Source organism: Phascolarctos cinereus, unplaced genomic scaffold (assembly GCF_003287225.1).
Source record: "Phascolarctos cinereus isolate Bilbo 61053 unplaced genomic scaffold, phaCin_HiC Scaffold_5;HRSCAF=322, whole genome shotgun sequence".
Lineage (NCBI taxonomy): Eukaryota > Metazoa > Chordata > Mammalia > Diprotodontia > Phascolarctidae > Phascolarctos > Phascolarctos cinereus.
Window position 1 is genome coordinate 100,945,888 of NW_027555958.1, and position 26,407 is coordinate 100,972,294.

Consider the following 26,407-nt stretch of genomic DNA (forward strand, 5'->3'; position numbering starts at 1 on the left):
CTTTTCCCTAATGTTCCTCAGGTATTTATTTTATATTTTAATACATTGCAATATTGACTCTGGGTTCTACTCTACCGACCCTTGCTTGAACTGGGAGGTTAGGTCTTCAGAAGGAAGATAGCTACATCTCTCCTTAGTGTTCTAGGGGTGTCACTGAGGGGGTGGGGTTGTCTTCTAATGCTAGTTCTCTTAAGCTCCTATGTGGTATATTTCCCTCTAATAGACTCACTATCACTTAATAAGCATCATAATGTTATTTGACCATTTGATAATTTCTTAACATCAGTAATAACCAATTAACATTAATTAGATTTTACAAACAGAAATTTAATAAGAAAATATAGTGAGGACAAAAGTACAAACACATCCCCTTGAATTATCATATACTCTCCCCTTTAAAGCGCAGTCCTTAGGAAGAATAGGTTTAAACAAAGTGGTTGTTACAAATTCTTCCTCCCACAAAGTTTCCTTCTGAGTGAGACATAGCCAACAAACAAATCACTCTCTTGCTTTCAAGAATTGCTTTCTCAGGGGCAGTCAATCTGCTGCTGGGCTGGGTCAAGCAGGTGATTTATTGGAGCTTTGCTGGTATCTCTCCCAGCTTTGCCATGGCAGGTACTGGCCAACTCTGCCATGCACTCCAGTTTTTGACCTCCATTGGTTCTTCTGAGCTCATGAAGTTGTTATATCTTTGACACTCATCTATATGGGATCTGGGAAGAATAATTACATTAGAGATGTAATGGAACTGCCTAGTATTCATGTCCACGTAGAGGCCTGAGTGGGAAGAGTAAGCAACTGGGCCCAGTTGATAAGTTCCCCATTATACTCGTAAATACATAAAATTCTGCCTTTTGTCTCTATGCCTTTACACAGGCTATGTCTCCTTCATGTTTTTCATGTACTTCCTTCTCGTCTCTACCTCTTAGAATTCCTAGCTTCCTTCAAATCTTAGATCAAGCTTTACCTCCAACATGAGGCCTTACCTGATCCTCTCAGCTGCCAATGACTCCCTACCAGAATCACCCTAGAGTTACTTTGTGTGTATGTGTGTGTTAATACATGTACATGAATAAGCCTGACACTGTTTAACAAATACACATTGATTGATTGAATTAACATACATGGTACAACATTAAGCTAGATCTGAAGATTGTTTTCCCTTGTACATATATATGCATACATATATACACACACACATATATGCATATACACATACACATATACACATGCATATAGATATATATGCATACAAACATACATATATACATACACACATACATATATACATACACACACACACACACACACACACACACACACACACACGTATTTGGCAAGGCAATTGCAGTTAAGTGACTTGCCCAGAATCACACAGCTAGTAAGTGTTATGTGTCTGAGGCCACATTTGAACTCAGGTCCCCCTGACTCCAGGGCTGGTGCTCTATCCACTGCACCACTAGCTGCCCCTTTTCCTTGAATATTTACTTACAACATAGTGGTTGTAAGAATACTGCCCTTAAAAACACATTTTTACCAGAGACAGGAGTCATAAAGTAAAGAGATATCTCTCAGAATGAGTTATAGAAAATATTAGGAGTAATGCGATAATGTAACTGAGATCAGAAGATATTTCTTAGGTTTAGAAGTAACACTTTATACTTATCTTCCATTTTAGGGTTTACAAATCCATATTTATATGTCACATCTTGAAACCTGCTATAAATATCTAAGAAAATATTGTAATCTGGCCATTCATAGGCACTGAACAAGTATATATCATACAGATAATAATGTATGTAGTAATACGTATAAATATTGTGTTGGACTTGGAGTTTAGAAGAGCTGATTTAAAATCTTGCCAACTAGCTGTGTGACCCTGCACAAGTCACTTAACTTATCTCAGCCTCAGTTTTCTCATCTGTGAAAGGAGCAGGTACTACGTGATGGCCTCCAAGGTCCCTTCTAGCTCTAAGCCTATCATCTATGATCCTAGTGCAAGATCATTTCAGTTTATCATAAAACCAGGTCATAGTGACCATTGGGAAATACTATGGCTTCAATTCCATCATACTCATTTTGTTCCTTAAGGTAAGAGGCAAATTTATGTAGTCAGAGAATTTCATCACCCTGGCACCCAGCCAGTCTCTCTGACCTTTGCAAGATTGATCTTCAGATAGCAGCCACATAGTCATATCTGCCTGTACTTGAAGGCTTTTCATCTTAGAAGCCTGCCAGAACTTTTGTCCACCTTTCCTGGTCTTCAGAAACCCTGTCACAGTGAAGCATTAGGGTATGGGTCAAGTTCAGAAGTAGGGAACCTTGAGGCCACATGTGGCCCTCTAGGTCCTCAAGTGCAGCCCTTTGGCTAAATCCAAAATTCACCAAAGATTCTGTCAAAGGGTGGCACTTAAGAACTTAGAAAGAGACATGTTGCCTCGAGGCCTCAAGTTCCCCACCCCTAGTCTAGTTACTATTTTAATCTTGAATTGAAAACATAGGCATGTAGAGTGGATCTATAAGTATGCTTCTTCAACACAGAGTTCAATATTTAGACACTCATTTAAGATCTTTGAAAAATGGTTAAAGATGTTCAGATCAAAACCAAATGGAATTATAATTTTGTGCTAATTTATTTTAAACTTTTGATATTTTTATTAGGTGCCTTTTTTAAGTTGACATTTTTTATGTGTCATAATATTCCGAAGCTTAATTCAGCCATTCAATCAACAAGCTTTAACTAAGATCCTACTATGAGAATATAAAGACAAAAATAAAACAGTTCCTACCCTCAAATTGGTTACTTTTCATTGACAGAATGAACATTTAAGTATACAGGCACACCTCAGAGATACAGCAAGTTAAGTTCCAGACCACTGAAAAAAAGTAAATTCACAATAAAGCAAGTCACATGAAATTTTTTTTTTTGGTTTCCCAGTGCTTATAAAAGTTAGGTTTATGCTATACCGTAGTATAATAAGTGTACAATAGTATTAGCTCTAAAAAACCAATGTACTTACCTCAATTAAAAATATTCTATTGCTAAAATATGCTAACCATCATCTGGGCCTTCAGTAAGTCATAATCTTTTTTGTTGGTGGAGGATCTTGCCTCAATATTGATGGCTGCTGACTGATAAGAGTGGTACTTGCTGAAGGTTGGGGTAGCTGTGGCAATTTCTTAAAATAAGTCAACAGTGAAGTTTGCCTCATTGGTTGACTCATCCTTTCACTTGAACACTTAGAGGCAATTGTAGGATTATTAACTGTCCTAATTTCAATATTGTGTCTTATAGAATAGGGAGGCCCAAGGAGAGGGAGAGAGACAGGGGAAAGTGGGTTGGTGGAGCAGTTGGAATACCCACATTTCTTGATTAAGGTCACCATGTTAGTTTTACAGTTATACCCCTACCTCTCTTACTGGAAAAGAAATGAGAGTGAAGCAAGAAAATCATGAAAAAAGAGTCTACAGCTAGATAAAGGAGGCACAAAAAATACTGAAGAAAATAACGCCTTTAAAAACAGAATAGGTCAAATGGTAAAACAGGCACAAAAACATGATGAAGACAAAAATGCCTTATAAAATGAGGGGATTGGCCACCACGGTCTCTAGATTTCCTCTTAGCTTTATCTTTGAGCCCATGATTCATTGTCCCTCTCTGCAAAATGAGAGGGTTGACTCAGTAGCCTCAGAGTTTCTTTGTAGCTCTAAATCCATGATCCTTTCATCAGTTAAAAAGCTGTCTTGATTCCAGTGTTACATACTCACAGGCTACTGATTGAATAACAGAACATAGTAGCAACATAAGTGGCAGCTACGTGGTGCAATGTTTAAGATGTTGGACTTCAGTTAGGAGAACCTGAGTTCTAATCCTGTCTAAGATACTCACTAGCTGTGTGACCTTTAACTTTTCTCAGGCTTAGTTTCCTAATTCATATAATGGGGATAATAATAGCACCAACTTCACAAGGTTGTTCTTGGATAATGTATAGAAATCACTTTGCAAACTTTCAGGCTTTAGGGTTTTTGTAAATATCATCATAGCATCATCATCATTCATCATCACATGAAGCTGATGATCTTGACAGCTGTCAAATTATACTTTATTTCCACTTGTGTTCACTGGCCCTTAAAATTTTAAGGTAAGACTGGATACCCTGGTATAAGGGTGATAAGACTCCACATTTGCAAAAACTGAATAGAGTCAATATGCTCACCCATCTATCCTTGCTATGTTACATGTATGAACAGAGCCTAAAACCTTTGTTCTATGGCTGTTGAATGAACACGGGTGTCAATAACCTTCATTTATTTTCAACAACACTTCTGGCTTCACAAACAGAAATAACACAAGAATAATGGTCAGCTCATAAAGGATAAAAACATAACTGGTCAAAACATGTAAAGTTAGACACTTAACGCCTTTTAAGTGTCATCATATAGGAGGCATCTTGATCCTAACATGCCCCAAACAGAATTCATTGTCTTTCCCCAAAAACCCACCTCACTTATTGAATTTCCCTATTATTGATAAGGGCACCACCATCTTTCTGGGCACTTTTGTTCACAACCTCAATTCCTCACTCTCATTCACCCCACCTGTCCATCTAGTTAACAAATCTTGTCATTTCTATCTTTTTTCAAATTTTTTAAATTTTATTTTTAGGCAATTGGTGTTAAATGACTTGCCCAGGGTCACACAACTAGTAAGTGTTAAGTGTTTTGGTCTGAGGCTGGATTTGAACTCAGGTACTCCTGACTTCAGGGCTGGTGTTCTATCCACTGCACCACCTAGCTGCCCCTTGTCATTTCTATCTTGAAAACATCTCTCACACAGCCATCATTGTGCTTCAGGCCCGTATCACCTCTTTTCTGGACTATTACGATAATCCTATGTATTTATTATCCCCTGCCTCAGTTCTCTCCTTTCTCCAGTGCATCCTATACACAGTCTCTGAAATGATTCTCTTAAAGTGTGACTCTAATCATGTCACCCTCCTCCTCAATAAACCACGATGAATCCTATCATTTCTAGAATCAAATATAAACTCCTCTCTTTGGCATTTAATAATTGTTTGTTGTTCAGTCATTTTCAGTTGTGTCCATTCTTTGTGACTCCATTTGAGGTCTTCTTGGCAAAGATACTGGATTGATTTGCCATTTTCTTCCCCAGCTCATTTGACAGATGAGGAAACTGAGGCAAACAGGGTTAAGTCACTTGTCCTGGGTCACACAGCTAGTAAGGGTCTGAAGCCAGATACAAACTCAGGAAGAGGAGTCTTCCAGACTATCTGCTGCTTTACTTAGCTGCCTCTTCACAAAGTGTCTGCTGCCTACCTTTCCAGCCTCATTATACTTCACTCTCCCCAATGCATTTCATTATCTAGTCATCATTGCTGTTTGCCATAGGGGACACTCCCATCTGCTTGCCTTATACCAGTTGTCCCCATGCTGCCTGCAATGCATCCCTAATTACCTCCCCCATGCCTAGAGTTCTCTCACTACTAATCTACACTTTCTGACTTCCTTGGACTATTTCAAGTTCCAACTAAAACCCTACCTTCTATAAGGAGCCTTCTCTCAACCCCCTTAATCTAGTACCTTTCTTCTATTGATTATGTCTAATTTATCCTGCATCTTGTTTGTGAAAGTTGTTGCCATGTTGTCTCTCCCATTAGTCTGTAAGCTCCTTGAAGGCAAAGGCTATTTTCATTTTGGTTTTTTGCCTGTCTTTGTATCCTCAATACAGCATAATGCCTAATACATAGTAGGCACTTAATAAATGCTTGTTGACTTGAATCCCTACCTTTTGTTGTATCTGATTTCCTTCAAATCAGAAAATATACCTCATTGAGGGAAGAAGGGGGAGGCAATTGGGGCTAAGTGACTTGCCCAGGGTCACGTAGCTAGTAAGTGTCAAGCGTCTGAGGCTGGATTTGAATTCAGGTCCTCCTGACTCTAGGGCCAGTGCACCACCCAGCTTTTCCTGAATATACCTTATTTTACATAAAACTTTATTGATTCCTCCAACTGCTAAGTGTCTTTCCTCCCCAAACTACCATTCCATATGTATTTAAATATGCAGATATTCCCTACCCCCTTTAAAATGTGAGCACCTAAGGACAGAGTTTCATTTTTTTATTTAAATGAATGAATGGGTGAATGAATGAATGAATGAATGAAGCATTAAACCCTTACAGTATTCCAAGCACAGGGCTGGGGCTACAAATACAGAAAGAAAAGGCAGAGTGTTCCCACAAAAGGCACTTGCAATTCTCATGGGGGAGACAACACACAAAAGGGAATGGTGGCCAGGTGGGAACATTTTGAACTGGCAAGTTACAGAAATGCGGAGAGGTGGGCCATAGGGAAGGAGATTGACATGCCCCATCAAGAAACTAAGTTCATCATGTTTTCAGAAAGAAGAGAGAGAGGGAGGAGGGGAGGATAGGCAAGGATGCAGGGGAGGCTATTAAAGAGGAAATGGCCGCAGAGTCAGTCAAGTGAAGTAATTTATTCTCTAATTCAGAAATCTCCCTTCTCCTCTTTGCTTTTTGGACATCATGCCCACCACTAGTATACTCCTCCCACAAACTGTCCTTTCCTCCACCTCCCTACCCCCCAGTGCTCAGCAGAGTGCCTGGAACATAGTAAGCAATTAAAAAAAAAAAAAGCTTGTCCTGTAATTCAAGTGCTTAATAATCTAGATTTCTGATCTCATACAATTTACAATTCAGTCCAAGTCAATGACTATTAAAAAACCTAATACAAGGTCAGTGCTATACTCTAGGCACTGTAGAGACTTCAAAAGAAGATAAGGTCTTTTTCTCAAGAAGTGTATACTTCCATTGGATAGGTAAGACTTTTGCTTAAGTGCAGCCAAGTGAAAAATAAAAAGGTATTCTGGTATTAAGTATTTAGTTAGATTAGAACAGGGAGAAGGGCAGCTAGTGTCACAATGCATAGAAGGCCTGGAGTCAGAAAGACTCATTTTTCTGAGTTCAAATCTGGCTTCAAATACTTACTAGCTGTGTGACCCTAGGCAAGTCACTTAACCCTGCTTGTCTCAGTTTCCTCATCTATAAAATGATCTGGAGAAGGAAATGGCAAACCACCCCAGTGTCTTTGCAAAGAAAACCCTATATGAGGTCACAAAGAATCAGACATGACTGAAACTACAGAGCAGCAACAACAAAGAATAGGGAGACACTTCAAAGTCATTGTAACCAATTATAAGGCAAATGTAGCAATGTAGCATTAGGTAATTGAAAAGGGAAGGAAGGTGGACACAAAGGATCATTTCAAAGAACTAATTGGTGACTATGATGACCATTTGGATATGCAGGATGAAGAAGCCTGAATTTAAAAATTATTTTAATTGCTTGGGTGTCTAGGAGAACTAAGGGTACTATGTATCAAAATGGTGAAGGTGAGTGAGTCTAGTCAAGTCAATGCAATAAACTTAACTATGTGCCAGGTACATGTGAAGTCATCCATGATGGAAGAAGATGAGTTTGAGTCAAGGTATATTGAGTCTGTGGCTATGAAGAATAGTTAATGAACTCTTTTCAAGACAGAGATATGGAGCTAGCATTTGGAATATTCTTTTTCAGTAAAGATGAATTAGTGATCACCATTTTACTACTTTTACCATAGGCCTTGATGGATGAGATCCTCATGCTTCAGGATGAAATTAGTGAACTGCAGACGTCTCTAGCAGAAGGGCTAGTGTCAGAGTCTTTGGAAGCAGATGCCGCTGAACAGCTGGCCTTGCAATCCACCCTCATTGTCTTAGCTGAGAGAATGTCTACAATCAAGATGAAAGCTTCAGGAAAACGACAGCTGTTAGAGGTAACAAACTGCTAAGTTACTGTCAACTTTCTGAGTCGAATATCAAAATTTATTGATTTGTATATGTTATTTTCTTTTCAGCACTAGTTTTTCTTTCATCCCACGTATCAAGTGTCAGTTGTCAATTCCAAGCATAATCTTGTACATTGAGCAATGAATTCGTGTTTCTCCTTAATTGAATTGTTTTGCTAAGAGCATCATATTTTGAGTTTATAAAATTTGGGTTTTAGTTTTAATACCTACATAACATATAAAAATTAGTTGTATAAGGTACTTACAGAGGTTAGAAATGTTCAGAATAAAAGTATTGAATGAATACAAATGACTACTATACCATTTGTGTTTTGATCACTGCAACTACTAGAATAACTGAATGAGGAGTCATCAAAGGAATTTGAGTGAGGGAATAATAAGATGACATTGCCTTTTAGCCATTTCAGACATTTTACATTCATGAAAATATAAATATTTAAATTTTCAACATTTGCTATTTTATACCATACTTGATTATTAATTAATCTTGCTTAACCGAAGTCTTTAACCAAATAAGCCTTATGTTGTTTGACTTACTTGGTTATGATTATTGATTCATTGATTATTTCCCTTTGCACTGGGAATCACTTGGACTTGCAAAATTGAATTTTTGTTCTACAAGTGTGTATGCTATGATTTGACTAGTTCCAATTGAAGAGAGATGCGGACAGTAGAAAATATGGAATGCAATAATGAGATACATATTATATTACAGTATTTATGTTATTGTAATAGAGTAGTGTGCTAAAGCATAGCTGAAATGTTTTATGCTGGAAAGAGAAGTACTTTTAATTATAAAGTTAGATTCCCAGTGACAGTTTTGACTGACATAAAACTGTGTCTTTTGTATAATGTTGTATCTAAAACACAGTTATTGTTTCACTAAGATTTAACCAAATACCATTCCACTTAATTGATTAGGAAAAGTTAAATGAGCAACTTGAAGAACAGAGGCAAGAGCAAGCTCTGAAAAGATATTGCTGTGAAGCTGATGAACTTGACCATTGGTTATTGAGTACTAAAGCTACTCTGGACAGTACATTGGTTTCACCCACAGAACCAATGGACATGGAAGATCAGCTGGTTGACTGTCAGGTAAAAAATAATAATATATAATAATAAATATAGTTATGCATATGTGCACTGTATTTATATCTCTAAGAAATATACCTTAAATTAAGTAGTAGGAAATAATATATTCTAAAAATTTAAAGTCAGTCATATTTTTAATAATATTTTGAAAATTTTCTTATTAATTGAAGTTGAGACTGAAGGAAAAGATTTTTTTTTCTATTTTGGAAGCTCATATCAACAAGATGAAATTTAAAATTGAGGATTTTGACTTGTAATTTATTTTTGTTACAGGATTCATCATTTTTTTTTACCAAAACAAATATAAGCACAATGAAATAAATAAATTGTGGTAGTTAACCATACTAACCCAAAAGTAAGAACAAAAAAGTTTTCACAGGTCTAAGAATGTTATAATTCTCTTCCATATATATATACATATATATATATATATGTGTGTGTGTGTGTGTGTATATGTGTATGTATATATATGTATGTATGTATGTATGTATATGTGTATATATACATATATGTATATATGTATGTGCTATATACATAAATGTGTGTGAGGGTGTGTTGTGTGTGTATGTGTGTGTAAGTGAATATATGTGCATACTATATGAATTTGGAAATTTCAGAGGCTGGCAGATGGACTGGGCTGAGGAAGTACAAGTATACTCTATGACAGAGGGCTTACTTGTTACCATTTATACAAGGACCTGAAACTTTTATAAGTTAAGATTAAGGTTTACTGATGTTTACACTAAATATTATTACTATGATATATGCCCTAATATATTTCTCTGGGTTTTGAAGTGGTTGTTATAAAGCATTTTGTAAATGCTTATTAGTTTCTGTAAGTTGAGCAACTTGGTCTCTTTGAAAGGAATCGTATTTCATGTGACTTGCAGGACCAGTTGACTTTAGTACATTCTGAGTGTTTGTAGTCAGGGTTTATGAACTAATATTTCTGCTATTTGAGGCTTGACAAATAAGTGAGAAAAAAGCTAATGAACAGGGTGAAATCTGTATTTTTTCCCTAAAGAGTAGATGTATCAATTTATCTTTATTATTCTTATTTTATTTGATATTGTGAGTATACCCAGGAGGTTATTATATACTTTCTGATAACCTAAATAAATCCAATGATTTTTAATATTGCATGTTATAAAAAATGTTTCCAGAAAGTTAACTCTGTGAGTCAAAGTTATTATTAATCTTGGCAATGATGTTTCAGAACAATTACAGAAGGTTACATGGGGGTGTTTTGTATTCTCTGTATTATCTTTTCCACCTCTTCTTTGAGGAGGCATCTATTTTTAGTATTCTCTTCTAGCACTTGAAATAACAAAATTAATGTTTTCCCTAAACTCGCTAGCATTTGAAAATCATGTTGCATCATTGGTCCTTCATTTTTCCTTTGGTTTTATATAGCATGCCATCAATGCACAAAAAATCTCATTCAGGTAAGGACATACATTTCATTGAAGTATTTCTGAATATAGACATAATAATTAAGGGTCATTTCAAGATTAATCACAACCCTGCAGCAAGAAAATCAAAGAAGAAGTTATAAACTTAATTAGATTTAAAAGCACATTTTGAAATAAACTCTAACCCAGGAAAGGAGGGAAAACTGCATTTCACAGGGACCAAACATTCTTTGGTAAAAGAATCCTGGTTTAGTTTTAGTTCTACAGTTTAATGAGTATAACTTTGAAAGGTTAATTATAAATTTGTTTTTAAAATCCATAGTAAAATATCTATTTTCCTATTTTTGTGATAAAACAACAAACTCTTTAAGGTAATATGTTTCTTATAATCTATGCATTATGAAAATACAGGTCTTTCTTTAGGTGAATATTAGTGTCCTTGTATTTTTTTTTTTGGTGGTGATAGGGGAGGACTTTGGGGGGGAGGGTTAGTTTTATTTGTTTTCATCATACTTTCTTGGAGAAAAAGCTAAGCTTTAGCAGTAAAGTTGCCATGAGAAAGTAAACTCATTTTTTTAAAAATAGATCTTTGAGCAATTCAAGGGAAAAGTCTACAATTTTTATAGTGTCTTATTCAAGAAGACAGGATCTATTCATTGAAAGGTAATTTAGGAAAATAAACAAGGCAAAGGATTTATCCTAGGAACTTGTCTCCAGATTAAAGAGGATTATTCAGAGCCTCTTAGTGCTATTTAGACACCAATAAAAAAAAAAGAGCAAGAAAAAAATCTCATCAATACAAATTATGCAACGTGAAACTCTTTGTCTCTTTGAATAGACAGGAAAGGAAAGGAAAAGAATAGTTATAACTGCTTCTGTTGTAGGCCATTGTCATTAGCCACAGGTGTCACAGTCAGACTCTGACAAGGGATAACAAATAGCTAAACCACTGGACTCCTAGCAACACCCCCACTCATGTAGATTATCCTTTTTGTGCTCTGTGTGTGTGTGTGTGTGTGTGTGTGTGTGTGTGTGTGTGTGTCTCTCTCTCTCTCTCTTCGGTTTTTTTGAAGTTTCAATAAGGTGATACCTGAACTTGTTAGCCAAGGAGGAAAAATTAAGAAATACTGAGGAGTTAAATGAGAACTTCATTCCTCCTAAGCTTTTGGAAAGAAAGTAAATAGAGAAATGGAAGTTGAGAGAGGCATTGGGCCTCCATACTGGGAGACTGCCTAGATGCTGAAAACATGTATGAATTTGCCTCGTTATTCTTACTGCTACAGAACATGTTGGTGGAAATAGAACAAAAGGTAGTGGCCTTATCAGAGCTCTCCATTCACAATGAAAACCTGCTCATGGAAGGAAAAGCTCATACCAAGGATGAGGCAGAACAGTTGGCAATCAAGCTGAGAACCCTAAAAGGAAGTCTCCTCGAACTGCAGAGAGTACTACATGATAAGCAGATCAATATTCAAGTAAGAGTTTTTGTGGACTTTTCTTTAAAAGAATCTTATATGCTTGGTTGATTATCTTCTGGTTCCTTGATATACAGAGGGACAAGCAAAAGAAGGAGCATGGAAATGTAGGTTTCTATCATTTTTACCAGTTTGTATCATAGAAAAATCACTGCATTTGGAACCAGCCAATCTAAGTCCGGATCGCACCTTCACTGTTTCCTAGCTATATGCCTGTGTGCAGTTCTCCTCATCTATGGGTTTTGGTTCCTCAGATGTAAAATGAAAAGACTGGACAAGATGAATCTCTAATATCCCTTCCAGCTCCTGCAATTACTATAGTAAATTTAAAATTGGTTGCTACAAAACCAGGTAGATTATTATAATTTGTACATTGATTATGGTACAATATATGCCTTCAACTATGTTAAGTAAGGACTATATTTGCTCCTGAAGCCTCCAGCAACATAAAATATTTGAAGATAATTTGCTAAAAATGTCAAATGCCGCAATTATTTCAGTTAAGAACTGTCTGTGGGTTGGCAAAATACACTTCACCATAAACATTCTATTTTTGTCCAGCCTCTTTTTCTGCTTAAGAAAATCTAATCTGTATCCAAAAGAATCATGTTTTGCTACCAGTCTTTGTATATCTATTAGGCCGGCTTAATGCAAAAATAGCAAGGGAAGGAAGACTGTATTCTTACATAAAAACATAAAGCCTAGTTTGTTATATAGATTTTTTTCTGGACTGTAAGTATGTTTATAAATATGCATTTATTTTTTTCATCTTAAAATTCTAAAATCATATTATGTTAGAGTAGATATTGTATCCTACAATGTACAAATGATTGTAAAAGTTAATCTATAAACAAATCTATAAGTAATTAAACACACAATTTTATTCAAATACTGTGATCATATAAGAGAAGGGGAAAATGCTGGTTTGCAAATTAAAGTAGGAATCTACAGTAAGATCACTTATGGCAATTCTTGATCAAGGGACCAATGGTAGAATATATAATTTAAGCATTTTTAATATAACTATAAGTTGATAATATCGAGGAATAGCTCAGTTCAGATTAAATGAGATGTCTCTAACTACTTGAGGAGAAAAGTAGCATAGAAAAATCTAAAAGTGCAAAATCTAAATTTACATTTAGTTTGAAATACATTATATGTATCTATATACACATATGTATATATACTAAATGCTAATATATACACTAATAGGCACATGTACCTAAATGACATATGTGTAAATACTATGTGTAACACATGCATGTGTTTTATCTCTGTATTATATACCATAATCCCAGTTTACCTTTGGGAGATGTTAAACTTATAGTGACTAGCAATATTAAATCACCAATGTTTCATAAGATCAAATATGTATTATATGGGATCTGATTTACCTTCCTAAGTATACCTTACTTGAGCTAGTATTAAAATGAATTGTCAATTGATTTTTTTTAATGACTTAGAGGTAGCCCACAAAATGACCAGGGTACATCAGCCTGAGTTGCTTAAAACATTTTCTGGAGATAATGGCCATTGGGATAATGAAACTAGAACTACCTGGAAAGAACTGACAGCTAGAAGAAGCCCTTTTCTTCACGTTCAACAAAGATTATAAAATGCATGCCTGTAGGGAATCTTACAGAGCACTCAGTCCAACTCCTCCATTTTATTGATAAGGAACCAGGCTTAGAAAAGTAAGGTTAGAACCTTTACAAGAGTTTATGGGAAGTGGCCATAAATTTGAGACTTACCCAAGGTCACCTCAATCCAGAAGTAGAGGGATTGATTGGGGGATTTTTTTGTTTGTTTGTTTAGCTAGACTCTTCATAAGTTCCTGATTTTTATAGTCATATAATTAGCAAAGCTACAGAGAAATTCAACCGCTTGAGAAAGAATCAGTTACATAGATGATAACATACTGTTTTCATAACTATTTAAGGACTTTGTACCTGATGTTAGTGCTTCAGGATTTAGTTCTTTGGTTCCTGATTGTAGAGCATGGCTCAGTATATGTTAAAGTGCTATGGATTTATTTAGGTTATACCCTTCTTCATTACCTAAGAGAGAGGATTTTAACTGAACTTTTAAAAGCATGAAATGGGTGTGTGACACATGAATGTAAAATTTAGGATGAGTTGCTATGACCAAGCTATTACTGTTCACAGAGAGTTATTTCATAAGGAGCTACAAAGGAAGCCCTTGAGGTGGAGATAATATTAACACTTAAAAACATATATGAGGTAATTTGAAGTCTACCTTATTTGCATATAACTATTTACAACTATTAAAATTATTAGGTTTGATAACAAAATTTAGTTAATTAGGTCAAAATAACTCCTGCCTTAATGTGTATTAGTTCTTTTACCTTTCTGATTCATCAAAGTAAAAGGTTCAAAGTCTAAATGTCTCATAAGCACCTTAACTTTAATAATAATAGCATTCATATGTTATATAATCCTTTTTAAAAGTTCTTTCACATACTAATTAATCTGGTGCAAATAGTCCTGAACTTATTAGGAAGCATAGGGAGAAGTAAATGGTAGGAAGATTATAGCCAGAGATGGAAGTTTCAGGGTTTCTAATTTAGGGAAGTAGAACGCTTTTGAATAATGAAAAGATCCAGTGTTTAACTGTACCTATGTGTGACTGAGGTAGAGAGAAAGGATAGGTCACAGGTCTTAAGGAAATAGGGGAAATGAGAGGTTAAGGAATTTGAGAAAGCATCTATAAGAATATTAATGCCCCCATAGTATAAGTGCAAAAGTTGGGAAGGAGGTGCTGAATTCATTGAGAAAGGAGGAAGAATGTCAGAATCAGCATAAACTACAACTACTGTTATTTTGGTTGGATGGAAAATTTTAATTGTATGGACTTCAAAAGAGGAAAGGTAACTGAATGAAGGACACAAAGGAAGAATCTGGAAGTGACAATGAGGGAAAAAAAAGAATATTCTGACTCCCTTTTCAGGACCTGTGTGAGAAAAGGTATCCAGGGATTGGGAACCTAAGGCCTAGAGGCCATATGTGGCCTTTTAGGTCCTTAGGTACGGCCTTTTGACTGAGTCCAAGTTTTACAGAACAAATTTTTTTTATTAAGGGGATTTGTTCTGTGAAATTTGGATTCATTCAAAGGGACATATTTGAGGACCTGGTGGGCCACAGGTTCCCCGCCCCTGGTAGCAAGTGCTGGAGAGGGTAATGAGGGGCATGGTGTCATCAAAGGAGAGCAAGGTCTTGATGAAGGCTATTAGATGGAAAAATTATGAGAGAAAGAGTTCTAGGATGAAGAGGAGTTTGTTCTCTATGGAACAAGAATTCCAAAGAGCACAATGTAAGGCTCAAATTTGGACATAGGTGAAATCAGACTGACATGTCAGAAGCATTATGCCAGCATATACCTGATTAAGAGAGGTTCATCAATGTTTAGAGAATCCCCAGAATAACTGAAATTTTTGGATGCAAGTTGGGCCAGTCTGGATGGCTTCTTTTTGAGAGGATATTTGATGACAGTTGTGAGATTCAATAGGATTCCCCATTCTTAAACTCCTATGCCCCTCCCTGAAATGAGGTCAGCTTCACATGTTCAGCAGTTCTTCTTGGAGGTTAGTGGCTATAGGAATTGAGTGGTCCATGATCCATAAGATCATATAAACTTGGGCTTAAAATGTACAGTTTGAACAGCAGAGTAGGTGAAAGCAAAAATACAGAATTAAAGAATATTAATGCCATAAAGAGCCTTAAGGATCTTTTAGTCAAGAGGTTCTTAATATGGGCTCCATGGATACCCAATGGATCTGTGATTAGATTTCACAAATTGGTATGGAGAAAAAAGTACATCTTAATTTTTACTAACCACTAACTAAAATTTAGCATTTACATCATTTAAAAATGTCATTCTGAGAAAAGTTCCATAGGTTTTAGCAGACTAGCAAAGGGGCCCATAACCTCCTAAAAGGCTAAATACCCCTGATTTATTCCAACCCTTTCATTTTGCAATTGAAGAAACAGGCCAAAGACATGAAATGGTTTGCTTGAAGGCATATCTTTGGTGTCAAAGCTGGAACTGAGAATCCAGGTCCCCTAATTCTTAATTCACTTTCTCTTATGTTCAAGACCCTGGCTGTTATCATAGAAAAAGCAAGTCCACAACATAGGAACGGATATTGGTTTGTTAAAATGATGAAAACCTTAAATAGAAGGAAGTTCTAGGCATTTGCAAGTGCATCCATTCACTTTGCTCTTGTCCCTGCTGACGATGTGTCTTATTTCAATGTATTTGTATAAGCAAAAGGAGTGACTCTGGTGTCATTTATGCAAGCCACACACAAATATTTTGAATCTCATTTAGGCCTTGAGTAAAAGGATCATTGCTTTCCTCTTCATAAAAAGCAGGCTACATCACAAGAGAAGGAGGAGTGTGAAGCTGACTTAACAGCCACCCAGAGCCCAAGTGTCCAGGAATGGCTGGCACAAGCCCGAACCACAAGAACCCAGCAGCAACAGAGCAGCCTCCAACCACAAAAAGTGAGCACTGAAATACCACTTTAGCTTGCAACCGCTGGCCTCAGAGAGAATGTGTTTGCGGAATGTCTTCTAGAGTGCTTGCTTCTTACTGTATGCACACTTTCAGAGAAATTTTCTTTCCTTTAGTCCTCCTGGCTCCATTGTCACCTTTCCTCACACTGAAGTCTATTTCTTATCTTGTACAAATGAATGGATGATATTGTATGTGTGGGTGGATAAATTATCTTTTCCAGATCAAAAAGGATATTTAATAAAAGATGTTCGATAAAACCTCACTGACCACAACTATAGTAATCAGGAAAAAGGGAACTAGGAATTAGGGAAAATTTGGGATTATGGACTAATCTATTATTTAGGTCTATAATCTCCTAAACCATGGAAAACAATCCCTTCCATGACTTGGTAGATAAATTCTAAGGAGAAGCCTAAGGTACATACAGTTCAATGGCTTGTTCAGGGTCGTAGTTGTCAAGTGTCAGAAGCTGAATTTAAACCCAGGTCTTCCTGACTCCAAGTCTAGCATTCTATCTGCTGCCTCTATAAAGAAGTGCAGCTGTATTGCTTTCAGGTATATGCTATGTAATTTAAACTAGGTTTAAAAATTCACTCAATAGAAGCCTTTGGAGAGCCTACTTTAATAAATAAGTAATGACCATTTCTAATTGTCAATATTTTTATCTGTCAATAAGTTCTCAAAAAAAATCTTTTAAGTAATATAAACATATATCCATGTGTAAATCTCTCAACAGCATAAAAGTAAAATTTAGCCAGAGTCCAGACAGTTTTAGATTCCAAATTAGGAGGACCAGAATTAAAGAAGTTTTGTGCTAATAAAAGGGCGGGACATCTTATTCTACGAGAAGCTGCCATTCATACATCATAGGATGTTTTCACATTGATTTATGAAGTCTATTTTTAATCCACTTGGGGGCACTACAGCCCTGCAAGATTCTTTTTATAGTATTAAAAGAACTGTGTTGCATTTTCATAGACAATCATCTTTCATCAAAGATAAAGAGTGATATCAATTAATATTAAGTAATATTATGATACAGAGTATTTGCCATGTATGTTTTCATACTTTATACTGTGTATAATTGAAAAGTGAAAACAGAAGAATTATCAGTGCTATAGGACATGGTGGATGATTTTTATTAAGCTCACAAATATTTTGACATTTTTCTCTTTACTTGACTAGGAGCTAGAACAAGAGTTAGCAGAACAGAAAAGCCTTCTTCGATCAGTAGCAAGTCGTGGAGAAGAAATTCTAACTCAACATTCAGCTGGAGAAAGTGCTGGCATTAGGTGTGTTTTATTTTTATTTTTATTTATCTATTTTTTTGTGAGGGAAGAGGAAGGGACAGTTGTGATTTCACTGGTGTAGGGAACTCCCAGTGAGCAATCATCCTCTGCCAATGCAGTTCAGCATCTCCTCTACAACTTAAAGTCTTAGGGAGTTTTCTAGGACACTGAGAGGTTAAGAGACTTGTCCAGGGTCATACATTCAGTATATGTCAATGTTAGGACTTGAACCCCTCTTTCTAATTTTGAGACCAGATCTTTATCCACTATACTATGCGCCCAAGTATGTTTTAAGACAATTTACCTTGCTTTCCTTTCTCTTCCACTTTTCAACTATTTGGAGAAAATTTTATTTTCTCTTATCATATTCTAAATGTTGTTTATTTTTTGTTTCATTTCACTTCAGAATATTAAATGTATTCAGAGTGCATACGATGCTTTTTGGGGTAGTCTAAATCTGTCTCATATCTGTAATACCTTTCATATATATATATATATATATATATCCTCCCAGAAGATAAGGCAGCTAGGAAGAAAGGGCATGATTCCTTTTTTAATAAAATGAGAAATCCAATACTGAGTTATACCTTTGATCCATCCAGACCCATGTTCCACTTTGTGGATAAACATTAAAACATCACTCCTGAAGGACATAGAATTTAGAATTATAATGGACCTTATAGATTCTCCATCCATCTTGTCCAATCACCAATGAGAAAACTGAAATTTTAGAGAGGGCAACTTGCTAGGGATCACACAGGTAGCAAATAATAATAGCAATAATTAATAAAATTCAATTTATATAATGCTTTAACTTCTGTGAAACTTTACATATATTGTCTCATTTGATCAGCATAAAAAGCAGAAGCACAAAATAATGCATCCTTTGTAGTATAGTATAATGGAAAGAAGACTGGATTTAGAGGAAGTTGATTTGAGCTTTTGTTCTGGCTTTGTGATGTTGGAGAACTCATTTTATGTCTCTAGGTCTTCATCTGCAAAAATGAGCAGATTGGAGAGATTGATATTTTGGGTTATTTCAGCCCTGGGATTTATGGTTGTTTGACTGCCTCTGAGATGGCTTTAAATCAAAATACCTTATACATAGTAAACATTTATTAAATTTTTGTTGGATTAAGAATTATGAAGTAGACAAAGGTTAATTCAGGCCTTTTCTATTTTGTCTATAATGCCTCTCATGGTCTTTGCTACCTTTGTTTTTCCTATCAGAGAGAAGCTGCCCTCTCAGATAATTCTTCCTTCTTTGGATTTTTCCTTGTCCTTTACCTATTCCCTACTCCCCCTACTCCAACTCAATCAAAGCTTACCTCTTCTTCAGTGCCCTACTGCAGGATTGAATCTAGCCTTGGAACGACTAGTTCACAATAAGGTGATAGTAACAAGCAACATATTAATAATGTGTTTCCCCTTTGCATATTTCTATGATAAACATATTATTTTCCACATACTTTGGCAGATTGGGAGCATTTTGGCACCTCTTATGTGACAGCACAGAGGCAGCTACCTATTCTACCTTTTCGTAAGACCAGCTATTGCCTACCTCACCTCCACAACTATTTCAACTCGGTCATTGTGATATTTCAGTAACAGGAACAAATCTCACTGCTGCCTAAGCTATCCTTGAATTGGAAAGTAGTTGGAATTTTATATAAGAAAGATGCTGAAATAAGAAAGCATAAGAGAGAAATGGAAGGAGAACATAAGGAGATATAAAGGAAAAGATAGAGGAGAAAATTTCCATCCCATAGGTATTTATTATATACCTACAATGTAAAAGGCACATAGAGGCACTTAGGCACTAAGGGGGATAGAAGACTGAGAAAGAAAAGGCAAGAAGGAAAATAGCTAGAAAAAAAGAGCAAGTGAGTAAAAAACATTACTCAGGAAAATAAATGAAAGAAAACAGGCCACATTTACGGTTGTAAATAGGTAATTAAGTCATCATCTGTCTGTATATTGTAACAAATAAAACGTAGACATAATTCTGATTTCAGGATGTGCTTATCAATAACAGATCTAATATTCACCTTCAGAATTCTTCACAAATAGTATTATTACTGTTCTATTGTAAACACAAGCTCATTAAGCCAGAACACAGACAATGTTGAATGTGTCTTATTAAGTCACCAGAACAGGAGGGTACTTTTGAGACTGTAAAAGATCTGTGCTTTCATCAGTATGCTGCCTCTAGTGCAGATGGCAGACATTTCATGCCTGTTTCATCCTATATAAATCCTCCGTAGAACGCCTAAAGCTTAAACAGTAGAAAATAAATGCTAAGAAAAACATGCAAATAAAAATGCAAGTACAACACATTCTACTACCCAGTCCTAGGTCTAGCCTTCCTTACTGAAATGAAAGTTAAACAAAACTAAACTTCAGTTTGGTATTAAGAAAGGGCTAGATCCCAAGAATAAGGAAGTAATAGGTTCTTTGTACTCTGCCTATGTCAACCCACACCTGGGATATTAGGTTCACATTTTAAGGACATCATAAGCTAGACAACATCCAGAAGAAAACAACAAGGATTATAAAAGAGTTCCAAGTCCATGTAAGATGAGGATTGGTTGAAGGAACTAGGAATGTTTAATATAAAGAATAAGAAGAGACATGATTGCTGTTGTCAAGTACTTGGGTGGATAGCTTGTGGAACAGGGATTAGATAGACTTCATCTGTTTGGTCCCAGAGGACAGAACCAGGAGCAGTGAGTGGAAATTGCAAAAAGTCAAATCTATGCTTGCTATAAAGTGAATACCCCCTCTAGGGCTACACTTACCTTAGCAAGCACATTTTGCAGATTGAGTGTGGGGAGGTGACTGCTGACTCCAGTTCAAGATACACTATGGATCTGAGTTCCTATAACTATAGATCACAAGCCCCAACTAGTGTGTTTATATTTATCAGCCAATAGACACAATTAGTTCAAAGTAGACATGTATTGATATAGTAAGAATAGTAGCTACAAAGCATTCCACCCTAAATCTGTAGAGCTCTCTGACAATAGTGAACACATATATAAGAGTATCTGGTAGAAAAACACATACATAGGGAACTGAGAAAATGTGAATCTCAAGCACTTCAGGGCCTTTAATGTTCTTTCTCTTCTTATGGTATCAACACACTGTTTCACCCACCACTCCCCGAGAGGTAGCATCTTTGCTGGAGAAGTTGTTTAGCTGAACTTCCTTGTCCTGTTCATCTCCACAGTTCAAATGCAAGCTGTCAGGTCTAATTCTCTCTTGAATAGCTAGCTCATTCTCTTCTCAGATGCCATTAAGATGATCTTTTGCCTCTCTTTTCTTGCTTCCTGCTAGGTATGGAATCTCCAACTGGTTGAGAAATTGTGTACAAAAGACATACTTATGTAGCCAATGGATAGAAGGGGGAAGGGAGGAAATAAAAATCCCATCCTATCTTGCTGTTCCCTGATAGAGACACAAGAGGAAAGGGCAGAAAGTGATAGCCTCTCAAGCTGCTACCAAAGAGCTGTCTCAAATGACTTCACTGTCATGAATAAATTACTTTATAAACTTTAAAGTGTCACATAAATATTAGCTATCATTATCATTGTCTTCATCCTCCTAGCTATTAAACTAAAACATTAATAAAACAACTCTATAAATCAGATACTAGAAGGTAATCAGAAAAATAAATGGGAATGTTCACAACTAGAAAAATGAAAAAGGGAAGAGTTTTAGCTAGCATAGAATAAAGTATGGAAATGCAGCAAAGAAATTATTGCTATAATGCCCACAGATAGAAGAAGAAAAAAATGTACCAAAGCATTCCCAATGCCAAAAGAAATAGTGAAAAAATGATTAAGGATAATTTATTAGATTATCGTATTTCATGCTTTATGACATTGGGGCATAAGTATTTGCAAATGTATCTAATAGGCAAAAGAAATATGGTACAAAGTATCTTCCCCCATGACTACAAGTAAAGTTTATTTTATGTATTTCAGATAATGTCTCCTTGGTGATTCTTTTAATTCTTTAATTTGTACCTTCTTTAATTCTTCTCATTTACACCTCACTGAAAATCATTGTTAAAGGAGCTAGTAATATAAAATCCCTCCCTCCTTCCCCTTCCCCTCTTCCTCCCCCACTCTCTCTCTCATTTAGACATATGCAAAAAGTAGATACTTCTGCTTATCTCTTACTGTTTTTTCCACAGACTTTTTTATTTCCCCTGTTTTATATCCTCTTAATTTGGAAATAGTCCAAAGGAAAGGCAAGCAACTCCAAATTACATTCTTAGACATAAAAATGTTATTCTTTGACCTTCTCCCCCTTACTCCAAAAGAATTTGGGTCCCATTTGTTCGAGGGGGGAATGATGAGGATGGGATCTAGACCCCAAAAAGGAAAAACCCTGGACTTTCCCACATGGCTAAATCTGTGGCTTTCGCCTCAGGCTATAATCCCACCAACTGGCCTTTCTTTGTGGCTACACCCAACCTCCCAAATTCTGTCACCTTTAACCAAGCCTAGACCTCCCTATGTCCCCAGGCTACCTCCCACCCTTCATCCTATCTAGGCTCCATTCTCCCTAGGTCACCCCAGGAATTCTATTACCTCATTGACCACTTGGCCACACCTAGATCCCTCCCATAGTCTTTCTGTATAAAAGGTCCATTTTGTCTCCATTAAGATGCTCTGATTCTTATAATCTAGCCACTGCTCAGATTTTTACAATCTAGCCAATAGCTCACTAAGATTCAGACTCCTTAAGAGTGCCCAATATGACGGATGTTCTAATAAATCTTTTCTTTGGCTGAAAAAAAATATTATTCTTTTAAAGAAATCAGTGGTCAGGCACTACTCACTTTAAGGGGTAACTTACAAGGACTTTTTTTGATTTATTATGCTTATACCTTATTTTTAAAAATTTATGTACCTGATTATGCACCTGATGGGGTTGGGATCTGGGCCCCAATCATAGGCACAACTATCCCCTCCCTTACTCATAAATGCCACAATTAATATATCCAGTGGCCAAAGAGTAAAAAACTCATAAAAAGGGAAAGAAAGAAAGAAAGAGAGAAAGAGAGAAAGAAAGAAAGAAAGAAAGAAAGAAAGAAAGAAAGAAAGAAAGAAAGAAAGAAAGAAAGAAAGAAAGAAAGAAAGAAAGAAAAAGTTTTATTGGCAAGCTTCTATTCAGCCTCTAAATTCACCATTTTATAACACTATCAAATTATCAAATGTGGATTTATTTATATAAGAAAAATTTTCCAAGAGCGTGACCCTCTCCTTTTGTTAGGACTTATCACCCAAAGGATGTGTGTGTAATATAATGTACATATTATACATTTAATAATGATATATAAATGTATAATATAAATTATATGCATACTGTCTATACATTTATACATGCATACATACACATGGATAGTGATAGGAAAATGTTACTAGAATTCTCCAAAGATTATTAGGGAAAATTAAATGAAAAGAAGAGTATAATATGAACATCTAAGAGTGAAAGCATAATTTCCCTGGATATCTGGAAATGAAACCATACCATATAACTTCCTTTCCAATTGATCCTCACCTTTGAATATGTTGTTATATGTCTAAATATCTGAACAAAATAAGATTCAAATAAAATATATCTTTTGGGGACACAAAAATGCTGTGCAAACACTGCAGGAAATAAATATATTTGTGACATACCAGGGACTGCCAACAAGGCAAGAGAAAATGTATTAAATGCATCTATTTTTATAGGAAAATTTAAATATTTTCCCCTTAAGTTCGCTGTTGCTTATTCAAAGCATAGACCTTTAGAACAGTTTTGAAATAATCAAAAATAGATGTCTTCTAGTTTTAACATGGTTTCAATTACATGGACAAATGTCTCTTACCTGACTGTGTATACACGCTGTACCTATTAATGAAATGTAACTCCTAAAGGACAAGAACCATTTCATTAATATATGTGTATATATATATATATATATATATATATATATATATATATATGTATATATATATATGTATATATATATATATGTGTGTGTGTGTGTGTGTATGTATATTATATATATGTGTGTGTGTGTGTGTGTGTGTATATATATATATACATATGTGTGTGTGTGTATATATATATATATACATATGTGTGTGTGTATATATATACATATGTGTGTGTGTGTGTATATATATATATATGTATATATATATATATGTATGTATGTATTCCCAGTGTCTAAGACATATTCAGGGTTTAAGAAATCTTCATTGATCAATCAACTGATCTTTGTATCTCTAATGTTTAACATTGTACCTTGCATTCAAAAAGCATATAAAAATATTTATTGAGTTAAATTGAATTGAATTGAATTGAGTAGAATTATATTTCCAAGAATCTAGCCCATGAAAATTCCAGAAGAATGAAAAAATAAAAGTTTCTTTATCATTTTGAGACTGATCTGTCTATCTATCAACAAGCATTTATACAGTGTCCTCTGTATGCCAGGCACTGTACTAAGCATTAGAGATACAAATAGAACAAATAAAACAGTCCCTGTTTGCAAGGTGATTGTATTGTAATGAGGGAGACAGCAAGGATATGGATAAGGATTTTAATCAGGGTAAGATCATTTATTATCAGCTATATAGAGAGCTCTGAAAGCCATATAGACATTTCATTCAAATTTAATTTTATTTAATCCCTAAATGTTATCTTAAAATATTGATTTGCTGGCATCAAAAAAATGGAAATGGGCCCATTTGTACAAAAATATTTACAGCAGATTTTTTCGTGGTGGCTAAGAATTGGAAATTGAGGTAATACCCATCAATTGGGGAATGGCTGAATAAGTTGTGGTATATGATGGTGATGGAATAATTTTGTGCTGTAAGAAATGACAAGCTGAATGATTTCAGAAAAAAACCTGGAAAGACTTAAATGAGCTGATGCAAAGTGAAGTGAGCAGAACCAGGAGAACATTGTGCAGTCACAGTGATATTGTACAATAAGAATTGCAAATTACTTAGCTATTTTCAGCAATACAATGATCCAAGACAATCCTAAAGGACTAATGATGAATCATGCTATCCATCTCTACAGAAAGAACTGATGTTGTCTGAATATAGACTGAAACATACTATTTTTCACTCTCTCATTCCTTTTTGAATCTTCTTGTACAAAATGACTAATATGGAAATGTTCTACATAAAAAAAATTTACTAATTTGTGATAGTAATGTGAATTAGAATATTGCTGAATGTCTATTCTTTTCTAAATGTTTGTCTTTACTTACTGTTGTGAAAGTTACCTAGCCTGGCACATAATAGACACTTAATAAATGCTTATTGATTGATTCCATATAAATTAGCAATCAGAACTGTCTAGTACCAAATTTAGAGGTTAATTTTTGTGCTTTGTAATGTTTTCCTTTGGTCGTTGTTTTTGTTTCACAAACTGTAAGATGAAATTATCTGCTCTTGAAATAGTGAGAAGCCTGATGAAATATCCCAGGAGTTGGCATTTGAAGGGGAAAAAACCTCAGCAGAAGGCCACATGCGTATGAAATGGGAAAGTCTTCATCAGGAATTTAGTACCAAGCAGAGACTGTTGCAGAATGCTCTGGAGCAGGAACAAGAGCAGATGGTATCTGTGTTTGCTTTTTGGTTATTGATTGTTGGGAGTGTGTAATAAGGCAGCTATTTACAATTTCACTGTAGTAGTCCAAGAGAAATAATAAAATATACCATATTTCTGTCACAGTTTTTATAAGACTATTATATTATTTATTATTATTTATAAGAATATTGGGTGGAAGAAAAAAAGGAAAAAATTACATGATAAATTTGTTGTATAGTTGAAAGGAAGAGCAAGTTGTAAATAGTAGATTTACAATTTCATGAACAATCATCTTTTTTATTGTACTATGTTATGAAAATGCTTTGGTCCATAAATTAGAGAAAAGACTATTATTATACAACATTTCCCCCTAAAAATCCCATTTTTCAAAAGGAATTTTCTCTGACTGCTGAATTTTCAAATTATTTATTGTTCTTTTTACTTCTACTTGAGTATGGGACATAAATATGTAAAACAGCACAAGGGATAGAGTTCTCTCCATCATCTTATTAAATGCAGTTAGCTAAATGATGATCAAATTAGGATCCATAAATTAAATGTATATTTTTATTGTTTTCTGAATGATAGAATTTTGAAACAAACATTATATTTTACAAATGGTTGTGAACTCTTATTATCAAAGGAATCAATCTGTAAAGGCCTCTGGACCAGTCATATTTTTCTTTGAAATGTCATCTTCAATGAGTTGTTTTTCTTTCCTCTTTCCTTCCCCACTAACCGCCATATCAAAATATCTCCCAAAATTTTGTCCACTCCTTTTTTTTTTAGATTTTTTTTTTCCACTCCTTTTTGAAGTCATAATTTGATGGGAATGCTATAAGTCTAATTTGGCAATTAGGCAGCTGTGACAATGACTATTAGATATATCAGAAAACACAATTTTGTAACAGAAACTATAATCAATTTTTAAAACTTGCCTTCCCAATATATATTCATTCATTCATCTTTTTATTCAACAAACATTCACTGAGTGCCTTTGTGTGTAGCACCCAGCCTTTGGTAGGGCAGAGCAGTAATTCATAGAAGTATACTCTATGAGCCCTAATATTTAAGAGCTTACAGTCAAGCTCTTAAATATGCATTGAGAAGA

The 26,407-nt window shown here is 35.2% G+C and overlaps 1 protein-coding gene across 1 annotated transcript in view; it reads left to right on the plus strand.

Annotated features, from left to right (window-relative positions):
• The window catches only part of SYNE1 (spectrin repeat containing nuclear envelope protein 1), a 560,807-nt gene that overhangs the window by 406,001 nt on the left and 128,399 nt on the right, over positions 1–26,407 (plus strand). Inside the window, 6 exon segments of the mRNA XM_078155071.1 lie at positions 7,657–7,851; positions 8,806–8,979; positions 11,672–11,863; positions 16,255–16,386; positions 17,585–17,691; positions 25,167–25,323. Of these exon segments, the coding sequence (XP_078011197.1) occupies positions 7,657–7,851; positions 8,806–8,979; positions 11,672–11,863; positions 16,255–16,386; positions 17,585–17,691; positions 25,167–25,323 (957 nt within the window).